The sequence below is a fragment of the Suillus plorans genome (assembly GCF_016647745.1).
Source record: "Suillus plorans strain S12 chromosome Unknown HD556scaffold_79, whole genome shotgun sequence".
Lineage (NCBI taxonomy): Eukaryota > Fungi > Basidiomycota > Agaricomycetes > Boletales > Suillaceae > Suillus > Suillus plorans.
The window spans coordinates 200,615-214,520 of NW_024537463.1; the positions used below are offsets into that span (position 1 = coordinate 200,615).

Below are 13,906 nucleotides of genomic sequence, written 5' to 3' on the forward strand. Positions count from 1 at the left end.
CTCTTCTAGTACCCCACTAATCAGACTATGGATGGCGGAAACTGTCGTCATCCCATATTTCAAAACTCGGTTCGCCAACTGTTCACAAGGCCTGAATGAATGTGAGATCGTGCCAAAATACTGCAAGGGAAGACCGCAGGATGGCTGAAGCAATGAAACTGTTAGTGACGAGAGAAAGAATGATACGAAGAAGTCAAGTACCGAGCCACTCCCGTGATAAACGTGGGAGTAAAGCTGACCACTTTGCCCTGGTCATCTTTGGCAGAAGATATATCCAACGTGGCCAACATAGTCACAACGGCAGACCACGCAGAGGCATCAGCAGTATACCGCCCTGATTAAAGTCTGTCTGTCAGCGAATCTTTTATACGATTAAAGTGATTTGACCTGGACATATACGCCGGCCAAAGCCAAAAACGTATTGTGTAGGGTCATCAGCTATCAACACGCCATCGCTGTCGATGAACCTCTCTGGTATAAAACGAGATGCGTTAGGATAACGCTTTTCATCCCGCGTAATGCCCCTACAATCAAGTCAGTGTCACGAAAGCTGGGAGCATCATATCATACCATATGTTGTACGTGACGATTGTGCCTGATGTACAGTATTACGAATGATCATTGTATGGATCAGACAAAAACAGTACTGCGGACCTTTCGGAATGAAATAACCATTGTATACGTCATCACTTGAGGTAGCATGTGGTACGCCTATGATATCTTCAGTGCAGGCCAAACCATTTGGCAAGAAGAATACCAAGGGGTGCAACGGGCTGCCATCGGAAAGTCTCCCGTACAACTGCCTCAATGTAGGGTAGCGATGCTCTGTCCTCGAATGTTGGCAGTCGACCTCTTCCAACCACTGAGTCGATTTCCGCTTGTGCACGTTTCTGAATGTCCGGATATAATACCATGGCCAAAATAAAAATCATCAAAAATGCTGAAGTCTGCAACGAGGATAAGGAGCGGACGACGTGATGGACTTACTCACTTACCGTCTCATATGAAGCTGTGTGATATCAGTTTATGTCGAGAGTACAACATTGCTTGTGAAAAGCTTACGTACCCATAATAGCAGTTGTAGCGGCTTTCTTCAAAGCATCCTCGAATTCAGGTTTGGGCGCCCCCTCTTGCGTCTCCATCCGTCGCAAATTCTCTGCGACCATCGAAGATCGAGCAAGGAACGAGCTGTCAGCCTTTGCGAAATGTCAAATCGATTTCTGGAACTAAGATAAACAAAACAAATACTCACCATGTGCTGTTGCACATATCGAAATGGCACGTCGGCCATTTCATTCACGTTCTTGGTCGAAACTCGAGCACTACGTTTGATCGAGGATCCCCAGCACCAGTCAGGTAACTTGAGTACTACATCCCACAAAAGTGCATGCCATGTTAGCGCTTTCTCATTTCAGGTGAGTCAAGCTCACAGAAGGGAAACGTCTTGAGCATCAATGCTCTCTCTGGGGTCAACACGGCCGAGCCCGGAATCAGTGCCCTTACGACAATCTGCACCACAGGATCATCACGAGCGCCGATGTCATAGTCGTATACAGCTGACATCACAACAGATAACGAGAATCTGTGAACATGTAAATAATCGTTCAATTTTTAGAAATCATTTGCTGACGTTGCGAAGTGGTCATAATAATGTTGAGGGTCATCGACTAGGTTGACGACCATCTCACGAGCCCGCCTGATCTGCATTGGCCGAAATTTGACAGCAGACTCGGGACGGAAAGTTTGGTGGAAGAGTCGCCGGCAGAGGCGCCATTCATCGCGATAGCCTAAGAATGCAAAGTTGATCGACAGGCCATATCTGCAAGAACCTCAGTCTGAGTGGATAGAAGGATAGTAAAGAACGCACGGCTCGAGTGTGGCTAGGTATGGTCGATCGGAGTAGATCCGGGAACGCTTGTCCAATAAGGCTTCTGCAATGTGCTGAGAATTGACCACGACCATTCTCTCGTCTAGGCTTCGCACGAAGACCAAGTCCCCTGATATAATGGTTGATCACACATATGCCATATACAATCTGTTCACGTACCATACGCAGCACCCCATTTGGTGTAAGTCAGCCAAGGTTCCTGAGCGTCAACAGATAAGACGTTCCCTAACAGTGGGAGCGGCACTGGGCCAGGAGGAAGAGGAAGATTATTCTGTCGCTTCTTCTTGATAAGTCGCCCAAGTGCCATGACGGCAAAAAAAGAAAGAGGAATGCTAGCAAGGACAGCAAGGCGACCATCAACTGCAGGGGCCATGATTGGAGCAGTGAGTTAATAGACCGCATATGATCCAATTGTCCTTATAACCACGGGGAAGTAAAAAATGGCCGTTGATTATGCAAGTCGGTGATATCTCCAATCGCCATATAGACATTGCTTCTCGTCAAACTTCAAGGTCGTCACGGTGTCTCCACTCTTTACACTCAGCATTCCGGAGGGAGTCGTATTATGCACTGCCTGCCATGAAGGTACATAACTCCTTAGAAGCACCGACATCCCGAAATCACCACCGGCGTACCAGACAGATTGAATGAAAGAACTCAGCTGTACTACTGATCGACAGAGTTCGGACGGTCGATTGTTTCCTACACAAGCCATCTTCCGTCTGTTTGGCGATCAATATCTCTACAGCCTGAGAATCATTCGATAAGGGTTGCAACGTTGAACGTTGAACATTCCCGGATATGAACACATCTCTCTACCAACGAAAGACTTGGAGATAAATGTCAATTAGCATCTCAAATCGCTGGGAAAGTTGAAACGTTAATGAGCATGCACGGGCTGCTTGCTAAACAGTACTTACCATAACTTCAGGATATCGATCAAAGATTTCGGGTGTTGGAGTATTGGAAGCGGCTGTAATGGTACCACAGCGTCAATTTTTCGCACGAACAAAGTTAGCTATAACTTCGTGTTTTACCGTGACGGTACTCTGACAGTTTTCACCAGTGAATGCGATTGAACGTGGATGATCTCTTTCCGCCTTGGACCACGATGGCGAGCACCTATTCAAAACACGGAGGGTCCATAACCCCTTCACACCAATCCCACTCCCATTCCTTGGGACCTGCAGGCTATCATCGCCGGTTGATTTTTTTTTCAGAACAACGCATCAAGACCGGGCAGCACGTCCACACTAAGATCCAGTGCCAGATCCCCATCGTGCTTGCGGTCGACATCCCCTCCCTCTGTTACCTCTGATCAATCCTCCTTGTCAGTTACCGCTACTAGTGACTAGTATTGGTGTGGGCTTCACACTCTTTCTTGATTCCACTGCATCTTGAAGTTTTTCTTATTTCCCTAGCTTACAGCTTCACATCGTATACACTACCTTACTAAATACCTCAATGTTCACATATTTAAAATTCCATCATATGGTAAAGGACAAAAGATTGTCAGAGAGACGCTACACTACACACTCTTACTATTTCCCATGAGGCATGCCCATTGCCAACGGTCGATTTCTTACTATGCCTCCCCGATACGAATCCACCAATGGGATCTTACTACTCCACGACCTTTCACGAAATTCTTACCAAAGCTGACCCCAACAGCGGGAGCAGCGACGGCGCCAGTAGCACCCACCCGCACTTCGAGCCTAATAGCCACCGCAACTTCGACTTTGATGCCACCATGCCCCCTACTCTCTTCCCACTGGCCAAAACCCGAGATTTCCGCGAAGCCTGTACGATGACGGACCTCGCCCCAGATTTCTCAAAAGAAAGCGACATCCCTTCGTCTCTAGAACCCATCGCCCCCGCCCTCGTCCGTCGTCCCCACAGACAACTCACCCCCGACCGTCTCCACGATTTCGCCACGAACCCACTACAGCTCATCGACAAAGCCTTCCTCCTCATCGTCCCTGATCTAGGCAGCACCCTAGGAAAACTCGTGTTATGTAAAGTAAAGTCATTAAGTACCGGGTGTCTTCTGCTGGACATCGATTTCTCGTGCAGTTTTTTGGGGATAAGAAGGCGAACGAGATGGGTTTGGATAGGACGATGGAAGTATTAGAAGGTGGGTACGAGATTGATCCTCCACCTGCTGATCCTAGTGCTGGACCTCAGGGGGTGGGGTTAGCGGGGAGGGTGTTTGGCGCGTTACGATCGTTTACAGGGTTTTAGATGCATCCAGGAGGCGTGTTTATCTCCTTTGTTTCATTTATGTCTTTTTTTTACTCTATTCTTGTTATTTCTTCCGAGGCTGTTGTGTTGTATCTACCTTGTTGTGCTGCACTTCTCGTGTTGCTTTGGCTAGGATATACTTTTGATCTGCATACTGTCATTATCTTTTTTTTGCTGTTCTGTGTGTTACTTACTATATGTTGATATTGATAGTAATGATGATACGGTTTCCTTGCAGGCGACGTAGTCGGATTGGAATAAGTCTGATCAATCCCCGATTGCACTGTACCATGACGTCCACTAATGAGTGAAACATTGATGTCTTCCTTTTATTGAGTCTGCCCTACGAGATTATACCTGATAAATCTCAGTTGCGACTCGTGCGCGCGCAAGCGGGTGGTTGAAGTTCATGCTACATTCCACATATTTCAAATCGTACATACCACGTGCAGCTAACGAAAAGGGTCAAACAAGGGATTGTCAAATGTTGGACAGATTGGCGGCGTGGGCCCAAGAAAGGAAGATATACATATACAACCCATTCACCTGATAACACTTCATACTTCTGTTCAGAAAACATTCACAAGTTCCGAATGGGTACGAGAGCGTGATGAGATATTGCAAGGGAAGACCATAGGGGCACTAAAGCGATGAAACTATTAGTGACGGGAAGATGGAATGATACAGAAAAACCAAGTACCAAGTGATTCCTGTCGTGAATTGGGGGGTGAATTCGATCACTTTACCCTGGTCATCTTTGGCAGAAGAAAACTCCACCGTGGCCAACATAGTAACGACAGCGGACCATAAAGAGGCATCAGCAGCATATCGGCCTGATCAAAGAATGAATCAGCTCTATACGGTGATGAAATATCTCAGCCCACCTGGGCATGCACGCCGGCCAAAGCCAAAAACATATCCAGCAGGGTTATCATCCGTTAACCCGCCATTGACATCTAGGAATCTCTCCGGCATAAAACGAGATGCTTCGGGGTACCGCTTTTCATCCCGTGAAATGCCCCTGCAATATCAATATAACATCAGTATTTGGAAAACTAGAGAGGATCTGCCTGACCATACGTTGCACATGACAATTGTTCCTGATGTACGATATTACAAATGATGTACTCGATGAATAAGAATAACAGACCTTTCGGTATAAAATAACCATCATACGTATCATCACTTGTAGTGACATGTGGGACGCCTACAAAAACACCTTCAGCAAAGGCGAAATAACACAGCAAGAAAGATTACCAAGGGGTGCGACAGGCTGCCATCGCAAAGTCTCACGTAGAACTGATTCAATATATGGCAGTGACGTTCTGTCTTCAAAGGTAGGTAAGCGATCCCGCCCAACCACGGAGTCGATCTCCGCTTGTGCGTGTCTCTGAACATCTGGATACAATACCATGGCGAGAGCAAAAGTCATCAAGGTCGACGTGGTCTGACAAGAGGTTGAGCAGCAGACAATATGATTCGGACATCTGCTGACCGTCTCATATGAACCTGCATAGACATATATTAAAGAGCACCACATCCCTTGTAAAAAGGTGACCAACCTACAATAGCACTAACAGCTGCTTTTTTTAAGGCAGTCTCGAAGATGAGTCTTGACGCCTGATTTATCTTCTCCATTCGATGCAAATTGTCTGATACCATTGAAACCTGGCCGAGGGACAAATTTTCGGCCTTAGCGAGACATGGTCAACATCTAGGACCGAACTGGATTAGAAAAGATGCCTACCATATGGTCCTGCGCATGTCGAAACGGTACGTCAGTCATTTCTCTCATGTGATTGGTCGAAGTTCGAGCATCGCGTTTGATTGAGGATCCCCAACACCAGTCAGGTAACCTCAGCACTACATGACGGTACAGAATGTCAACTCTTTCCATGAGAATGAATGTTGAGCGTACAAAAGGGGAAGGCCTTCAGAAGGGCTGCTCTCTCCGGGGTCAGCGCTGCAAGGCCAATAGCCAGTGCATTTTCTGCGATTCGAACCAGGGGATCATCACGATGATTAGTTTGGTAGCCGTATGTCACTGACATCGCAACTGATGACGAGAACCTATAAACAGGTTGATAATCTTTCGGTGCTTACAAACACATCGACTGACGTTGCGAAGTGGGAATGATAATGCTGAGGGTCATCAATTAGATTGGCAATCATCCTACGGGCCTGATTGATCTGCATTGGACGAAACTTGAGCGAAGAGTCGGGACGGAAAGTTTGATGGAAAAGTCGTCGGCAAAGACGCCATTCGTCACCATAGCCTGTGAATGCAAAGACGACCGACCAACCAAATCTGCCTGGATTTTATAATCATTAAATAGAAGAATGTTAGAAGAAACGCACGGATCGACTGTGGCTAAGTATGGTCGATCGGAGTAAATGCGAGAGCGCTTGTCCAACAAGGCTTCTGCAACGTGCTGAGAATTGATCACCACGACTTCCTGGCCCAGAAGTCGCACGAAAAACAAGTCTCCTGATGTAATGATTTGCACCACATATGCACCGTGGTACTATCTGACCACGTACCATAAGCAGCAGCCCATTCTGTATAAGTTAACCATGGCGCCTTGGTATCGACAGAAAAGACGTTTCCCAACAGTGGGAGCGGCACCGGGCCGGGGGGAAGTTTGTTCTGTCTGTTCCTAATGAACCTCTTGAGGGCTGTGATGACAACAAAGGAAGCAGGTAAGACGGCGAGGATAGCAAGGCGACCGTCAACTGAAGGAAACATGGTTAGAGTGGTGTGTGGGCAGACACCCAACGCACAGAGGGGACCTTATAACTGCATGAAGAGCCACTTACCACAAGGACGGGCCGCGTATCAGTCAACCGGTGAGCTACCGATATTCCCATAATGTGTGCGGGGATTAATGCTCCTTCCTATACGTGACGGTATGATGCAGTGAGCCATATTGCCGAGATTGCTTCGGACTCGGGAATCGTACTCGCAGCGGTTTCATACGCAAGCATCATGATACGTACTGCATGTCAATATCTTCTTACCGGTTCTCTGGTCGGACCGTGCAACGCGTTACTATGTGTCGTAAGGGTTAATTCCTGCTACGGCAGCAGTGGCTTTTGTGGTACCATGGCCGTTTGGACCTCATCGATGCATCTTTCAATTTTAGTACATTCACTTGCGCTCAATCCGACCTATCATAGCGGGCTCTGCCGCGAGCGGCCCTTCGCGTTGTTTTATCTGAACCTTGCTGATGCAATTTATCTTCACTTGTATTCAAGAAAAAACCTAACCAAGATGATGTCGCACTCTGGAACGCCTGACAACCTAAGGATTAGTCCTACTAAGTGTGGTACGTATATGCTACGTACGATATCGACCTAAATGTAAATCGCACAAAAATATAGCGTGCATGTCCTGAGTACTGAGCGCTAAATAACAATGCAATGATTAGTTGGAGGTACGGGTTCATACACTCACAGTGTGCTGGACACCGTGTCATGGACTTTTAAAAAGAAAGTAAGGTCGCTAACCACTCGGCGGCATCGCTGTGATATGAAGATTCGTTATTTTACTCTTTCTCCTGGCTGGTTTGTTCCACCGCGTCGACCGTCCCCATCTCTGAAGACTGAGTAATGGTCGATACTGAGCTGCCATCCTCAGGCACTTCCTTGGTTTCACTGTTCACAATACCTCCATTCCCCACAAGACCCCAGACAATTTTCTCCCTTCCCATTGCCTCCTCCTCGGCCTCCGCCCTCAACGTCTCTTCCCTCCCGTCTCTCGATAGCTGGCGCAATATCTCAATACTTGTCGACGCCGGTCGGAAGAGCTTGCGATTGAACGACGGCACGCCATTCTCATTGGCTTTAGGTCCTTCCTCCTCTACCAAACCGTTCTCCTCGACCGTTACGACAGGGCTCTCGACACCTGCCACCAAGTCCTGTAGCCTGCTTAGTGTTATTTCCTCACCCTCGCCTGAAGAAGAGACAGCAGTCTTCCGTCTTCCAAAATCCAGCGCATTCCACCATGTCTCCATCTCCTCCGGTCCGCTGATATTTGCTGGGAAATTCCACGCACGGAACTGCCTATCTTTCGCAGATGCGAGGTTGGCCCGAATTCTGGAGGTTTCTAGCGAGCTATGCGAGACGGTCCAATGGAGAATCCCTGTAACACCGAAACATTAACACGCATGATAACGAAACTGGAAGAAAAATGTGACGACGCACAGTTATCGTTAGGCGTGACACCAATCGCTTTTGAGCCCCATACAGGCTGGCCAGTGACAAAGTTCTGCACCTCTACGTCGATCTGAACGATTGGGGGCTCCTCTGTCTTCACTCGGTCCCCATCCTTCTCGCCATCTTTCCCTTGCTCCGCAACCTTCGTTTCATCCTCTACCTCCTTCAACTCTGCTACGTTGTTTCCCTTCCCTTCTTTCTCAGCGTCCCACTCGACAGGTTCCACCCATATATTCATCTTCGACGAGCGCTCCCGTGTCTCGAAAGTGCATTTCACGCTCTAACCAGGATCACACGAGTCAATAAAAAGTTGGAGAAGACAAAGAAGTGGACTCACCCTCTCCCCAAATACTCCAACAATCTCATCCATCACTACTTCCAGCAGCTTCACACACTTCTCAAATACGCGCGTGCCTCTGGTAGGTGCACTATCGCTGTTGACAACACCCGCAGGTTTCACATCTTGTCCGAACAAGCGTGCATCCATCTCCTCGAGCGAGATGTACTGGAAACCGAAAACGCGGGCCGTGTTATGGTAAGCAACAAATACGCCATCCATATTGCCGATACGAGCTTGGAAGCTGGTATGGGATGGTGTTAGGCCAAGACGAGAGAAAGCAAAAGGGGTGGAGCGCCAACACACCTGTACTTCAGAAATGCACTTCGAATTAAATCGTAATATTCTTTCTCGAAGCTCTCCAGTGGTCCGTGAAGCGTACGAATGAGGTAACCAGAGTTCTCCTACATTCAACGAAATCCGTTAGCCACAGTCCCAGTTCAGAGTATGGATGCAAAAACACTGAGCCATTGATATATAAATGATGTGCTTCGATAGAATTACGATAATGGATGGCAATCCGACCCAAACAAAAAAATGCGCACCTCGAAATTCAGCAAATCCAGTCGGATCGGGACCGCCGCACGGGTCTTGACATCAAAAACACCAGTTCCTGGTAAGCGCGGGTCCACACAATCTAGTTGGGAGCGCATTAAAAAGCGGTCACTCTGATCCCATCATATCAGTCAGCAAGTTGCCCATCGCCAACCACACCCATACAACACGGACATTGTCAGAAACCCACGCGCGAAAAAGCGTAAGAAAAAAACGCACCTTCGCATACCGATATGCCTCCCTCCTTTTATCCTCCTCACCTTCCGCTAGGGCGGGCGAGGAGCGCAGGAAAGTCTTGAACTCAGGTTCCGGAACTGTCACGAATTTTTCGAGAAGAGTGCCCTGTAACGCGAACGCATGCATTAGTTACGTGATGCACGAATCAAAATTCATAACGCGCATTTCAAAATGAAAAGTGAGAAAGAACAAACGAAGATAAAATCAAATGCACTTGCGCGACGCACCATCCAGGTCAATACATTCTTCTGGCTGTCATCCTCACCATCTTTGTTGGAATCGATCGCCCATACACCATCTTTGTATCGTAACACGATTGATGAGGGCATGCGCTGGCCTGGAGTAAAGTTCGTTGGCTGTGGATAGATATGTCAGCAAGTATTGCAAAATCTGTATAAGCAGAACGGGAGGTATATAGACGCATCCAGGAACGTGCAGTCAGATGTAATGATCAAGAAGCGAGTGTATACCGCACGTGAAGGCATAAGAGCATACGCCACATGACAAGAGCTCGATATTTAGCACGTTGAACCGCACTGCGCAACGCACGGATTTAGAAGAGAATGATGAAATTCATGCCCCAAAAATTGGCCTCAGGAACTATAGATAATAACCCACCTCATGCGCAAAAGCACCGCTCAAAACACTCGTATCTACTTCCTTTCCACCAGAGATGAGGAAGTAAATGTGGCTGAGCAGACCGGTGAGTGAGGATGTGGAGCCAACGTATGGTCGGGAGTGTATTTTGGCGAGGGTATGAAGGTCCTATGGAGTGAGTGTCCTAAGATTTTGTAGACAGAAAAAGCAAGGATCAAACGTACATCATCCTGAGAACTCCGTATGAACCCAGTAACGCGCTCGAACGCAAAATCTGTGACTTTGGGTATGCTCTCAAGCCAAGGCGTGAAATTATATACACGTGAGCGTGGATCTTGGAGCCAATGGACGCCGGGGCTACGAAATAGAGTTAAATTGGCATTCACAATCCACAAGGCAGAAAGACACACTTGAATAACACCCTATCAAGTCCATGCGCAAGCCGCGCAATAGGCTTGTGTTCTGAGGGTGGGTCGATATCTGCCGATCCATGTGTCAGAACCACATTCAAAACCTTGCGAATGTTAAATAACAAGAACCTTCCAGTACGTTATTGATAGAGCTCGGTCCACTTGATGAAGGAGCATTCAGATCTCGCGCGTCGTCGAAAAGACCCTCTACGCGACGGGTATAAGGTAGGGGATGGCGTACATGCGGCGGTTGCCCACGTCCCGTGGACTTGATCTTACTTGGTCGTCCATCGCCACTGAAAGACCCCTGTAATCCAGGATTCTTATTCTCCCCCGGTCGAAGCGCTTCACATGATAGACCAAAGCTAAATGAAAAGCAGAACTACAGTGAGTTCATGGAAAACGCACCGTCCTCGCCCCACCCCGTCGTCCAACCATCCTTCGCCGCATGATTAGTTTCCCCAGAACCTTCAAACAGTAGCTTCAGTAACCCCGCACGCTTCGCGTCGGACCCTGCAAGAGAAGCACGCGCTGATTCTACAGCAGGTCGTGCACCAGCACTTCCAACCTTCTTTTTCTTTGAATGCTTTTCCTTTTTTCTTCTCTTTGAAACACCTGCCGCTGGAATGTCATGATGAGGGTTCTGAACGGACGAATTGCTGCGCGAGGAGTCACGCTGGCTACGCAAAGAGCGCGAGAGTTTCCCAAAAGTGTATTCTTGTCCTTGTCCATGCCCACTCTGTTTTCCCTGCTCATTCACCATCTCTCCACTTCGGCTTTTATCCTTTCCCAAGTCCACGATTTGACTCTGGCCCTGGCTTTGGTTTGAGTCCGCGTCCGAGTTGGCATTTAAAACACCCGCAGAAACGCCAAATGCTCGTCTTCTGCAAGTGAGTGCACTGATAGCAATGGAGCGTGCATTTTGGAGACGGTGCATCCGGAAGTCGTAGTTCAAAACTTCAGCTTTTCGAGTTGAAAGAAAAGCTTTTTGATGGGCGTTTATTTACATAAAATCAAATTGTTCATACGTTATGCCGCATCTTCAAATAGTCCAAATCGTTTAGGAATAGTCTAACTGGTGCTGGCGCCATTGCGCATGCACCAGTGAAATTTATCCAAACGCCAGAAGTAACTACATCGATCAAGTCAGCAACGAACAGCGTATCATACTCATATTCTGCATCGACAACTTAATGCTAATGTGAAAGTGGCAGAAACACGACTCGCCATCCAGTTATGCCACTCCTTGACTAGCCTATCGATGTTCTTGTGGCAACGCTGTTGCAATGAGCTGTATGCCAAAGCAGTAAGGACGACGACGACTCGAGAGGAAACGCATAATCTGTGCGAGGTGATACGAGCTTTGCACTGTGGAAATTTAACTAATATCACTGAGGTAAAGGGTACGCTAAACACAGCTTGCGTGAAAATAGTTCTATCGGTTTGACAGTTTGGATGCGCCTAGTGCATGTGGTATGTCAGAAGAACCTTGGAAGTTTAAATATTGGCTTGGCAGATTGGTTGCGCCTGGTAAATGAACTTGTCCATGAAGGATGTGGGAAGAATATATTGGAGGTACAAATCTTTTTAAGAAGTCATTGGAGTCCCAGGATAAAACAATTCAGAATCCAAGACTGGAAGCCCTTGTCAAAGGTGAAACAAGGCTCCTTCATGCCTCTACGAAGCCCTGTCTATGGTGCGACCTCTAGGTCGCACCGACAGGTTGTAACTCGCTAAAAGTAACAGTAAGATTGCGTCCTACAAATGTGCCAGGTTAACGACGGAATGCATGCTTATTGGCTTTCTCCCGTGTATTTAGGACATCACAGCACTGTAAGTCGGCGTACGACTCGCGAGTGCGAAGGGGTGTGGAGACCGCTGGAGGATATACGAGCGCTAAAGAGTAGATAGCTATCAGCGAACGTTAGACAATAAGGAATGTGATGATTTTGAGACGTTTTTAGACGATAGTTATAGTTATATCAATGAATGCGAGAGTGAGACTTCGAGACTGGGTATAATTGCCTGTCAGTATGGACTGTACATGGGCTACTTATACTTTAGAATAGTAAGGGTCCTTATTGATGGCTAGGCCGAAATTAAATGCGAAAAACGGAGTCCGAAGGTAGAATCGTCGCGTCCGAGAAGGTAGAGTAGATGTAGCGCGAAAGAGTACGAAAATGAGCAAGCGGAGGTATGAATGGGTATGCATCAGTGAATTGAGGAGTCCTCGATATTGTACCCGTGGGACTTATAGAACGATATAATTTTGCTCCTGCTAGGTATGGGCATCTATAGTATAAAAATTTTGTAACATTGCTATATAGCTATGTAAGTCTGCGAACCTAGACGACTTTTAGTATTCCGAGACAAGGTCACGACTTTGTAACACCATGGCCGGTAAGGGATGATAGTGTAGGTGTATTCGCCTTGTCGAGCATTGTCATTTCCCTCATTCGAGCTTTCAGTTAGAAGGGTATTTAAGACTATATCACGGAAAGTGGGTTTGGCAATGTTCATCAAATATGTACTCGCAGGAGAGTTTGCAATAATGTATTGTTGTTGGGCCATTACAGCCGGGAAGAGATGGCAGGGTACCTCAGTAAACCTGGTTGAACGTTCTCACACTTCCCAATTCAAGTTGTAAATTACAAGGCTATTTTTCACAGTTCGCCGATGCCAAAGCTACGCGTATCCCATTCATAACACGAATTGAAGTAATCAAAGCTTATGATGTCATCTCCACGAGGAGATTCGTACAAGGGGCATCACAGTATACCGTACGCATGGTCAAAAAACACTAGTTGAAACACTCGAAATATCGGACTGAAATAAAGGCAAGAGACCCAGAACAAAAGCGAGGATACAATATATAGTAAGCAATTGAAGGTTAAAACATAAGAATTATTCACAATCAGTATCACAAACAAACCAGTCGGATATACTCGGCAGGTGCCAATTCATCGCGCAACTAATGCAACTTAGTAGGCAGCCCGAGCATCCCCTAAGAGGGTCTTCAGAAGTGCACTCTCACTCCCGTCGAAACTTCCATCGCCCCAATCACCGGGTTCAAAATGCATCTTTTCGCCGTCCTGTACCCTTGAACTTTGGGCCCTTCGAACCATCCAACCCGCCCAGCGTAGCAGCGTTTGTGTTGACGCCCGGGAATGAACCATCCCAGAAACGCGAGTTGTCGAGTTGGCTACACTTCTTGGCGATAAGGTATGATCCTGGTCGCCACCACTTCCTTGATGCGTTCCATTTGGAGATCCGAGCGGTTCGTTGTGAATGACAAAAACTCCTTGTACTCTGGATTTGTTTTGAAGGGGTTCAGCTATGCTGCTCAGTCGCACAAAAGGCCCGTAGAGGTGTTGAGCAGACGAAGGGAGTATTGTTGAGTTCAATCCAAACTGCTCTTCGAATGCT

The 13,906-nt window shown here is 47.3% G+C and overlaps 4 protein-coding genes across 4 annotated transcripts; 1 reads left to right on the forward strand and 3 right to left on the reverse strand.

Annotated features, from left to right (window-relative positions):
- Positions 1–161: 161 nt before the first annotated feature.
- HD556DRAFT_1448788 (cytochrome P450) lies at positions 162–2,261 on the reverse strand (the record flags this gene model as incomplete). The annotated part of the gene is made up of 12 exons (XM_041307490.1): positions 162–334; positions 388–524; positions 571–595; positions 655–711; positions 758–947; positions 996–1,009; positions 1,067–1,196; positions 1,253–1,368; positions 1,431–1,582; positions 1,631–1,819; positions 1,868–1,997; positions 2,048–2,261. The coding sequence occupies 12 exons, from the start codon at positions 2,259–2,261 to the stop codon at positions 162–164; spliced, it is 1,527 nt and encodes a 508-aa protein (XP_041154799.1).
- Positions 2,262–3,500: 1,239 nt separating this feature from the next.
- Positions 3,501–4,129, forward strand: HD556DRAFT_1312768 (uncharacterized protein; the record flags this gene model as incomplete). Its single annotated transcript, XM_041300707.1, has 2 exons — positions 3,501–3,908; positions 3,962–4,129. The coding sequence occupies 2 exons, from the start codon at positions 3,501–3,503 to the stop codon at positions 4,127–4,129; spliced, it is 576 nt and encodes a 191-aa protein (XP_041154800.1).
- A 642-nt stretch (positions 4,130–4,771) lies between these two features.
- HD556DRAFT_1312769 (cytochrome P450) lies at positions 4,772–6,875 on the reverse strand (the record flags this gene model as incomplete). The annotated part of the gene is made up of 12 exons (XM_041300708.1): positions 4,772–4,962; positions 5,014–5,150; positions 5,205–5,229; positions 5,280–5,336; positions 5,387–5,576; positions 5,625–5,638; positions 5,692–5,797; positions 5,877–5,992; positions 6,048–6,199; positions 6,249–6,437; positions 6,488–6,617; positions 6,671–6,875. 12 exons carry the CDS (start codon positions 6,873–6,875, stop codon positions 4,772–4,774), a joined length of 1,512 nt encoding a protein of 503 aa, XP_041154801.1.
- Positions 6,876–7,674: 799 nt separating this feature from the next.
- Positions 7,675–11,417, reverse strand: HD556DRAFT_1312770 (RNA processing-related protein, mitochondrial RNA degradation; the record flags this gene model as incomplete). The annotated part of the gene is made up of 12 exons (XM_041300709.1): positions 7,675–8,270; positions 8,333–8,624; positions 8,682–8,925; positions 8,988–9,085; positions 9,227–9,349; positions 9,456–9,578; positions 9,701–9,829; positions 10,092–10,238; positions 10,295–10,427; positions 10,481–10,550; positions 10,610–10,825; positions 10,889–11,417. The coding sequence occupies 12 exons, from the start codon at positions 11,415–11,417 to the stop codon at positions 7,675–7,677; spliced, it is 2,700 nt and encodes an 899-aa protein (XP_041154802.1).
- Between the last annotated feature and the right edge of the window lie 2,489 nt (positions 11,418–13,906).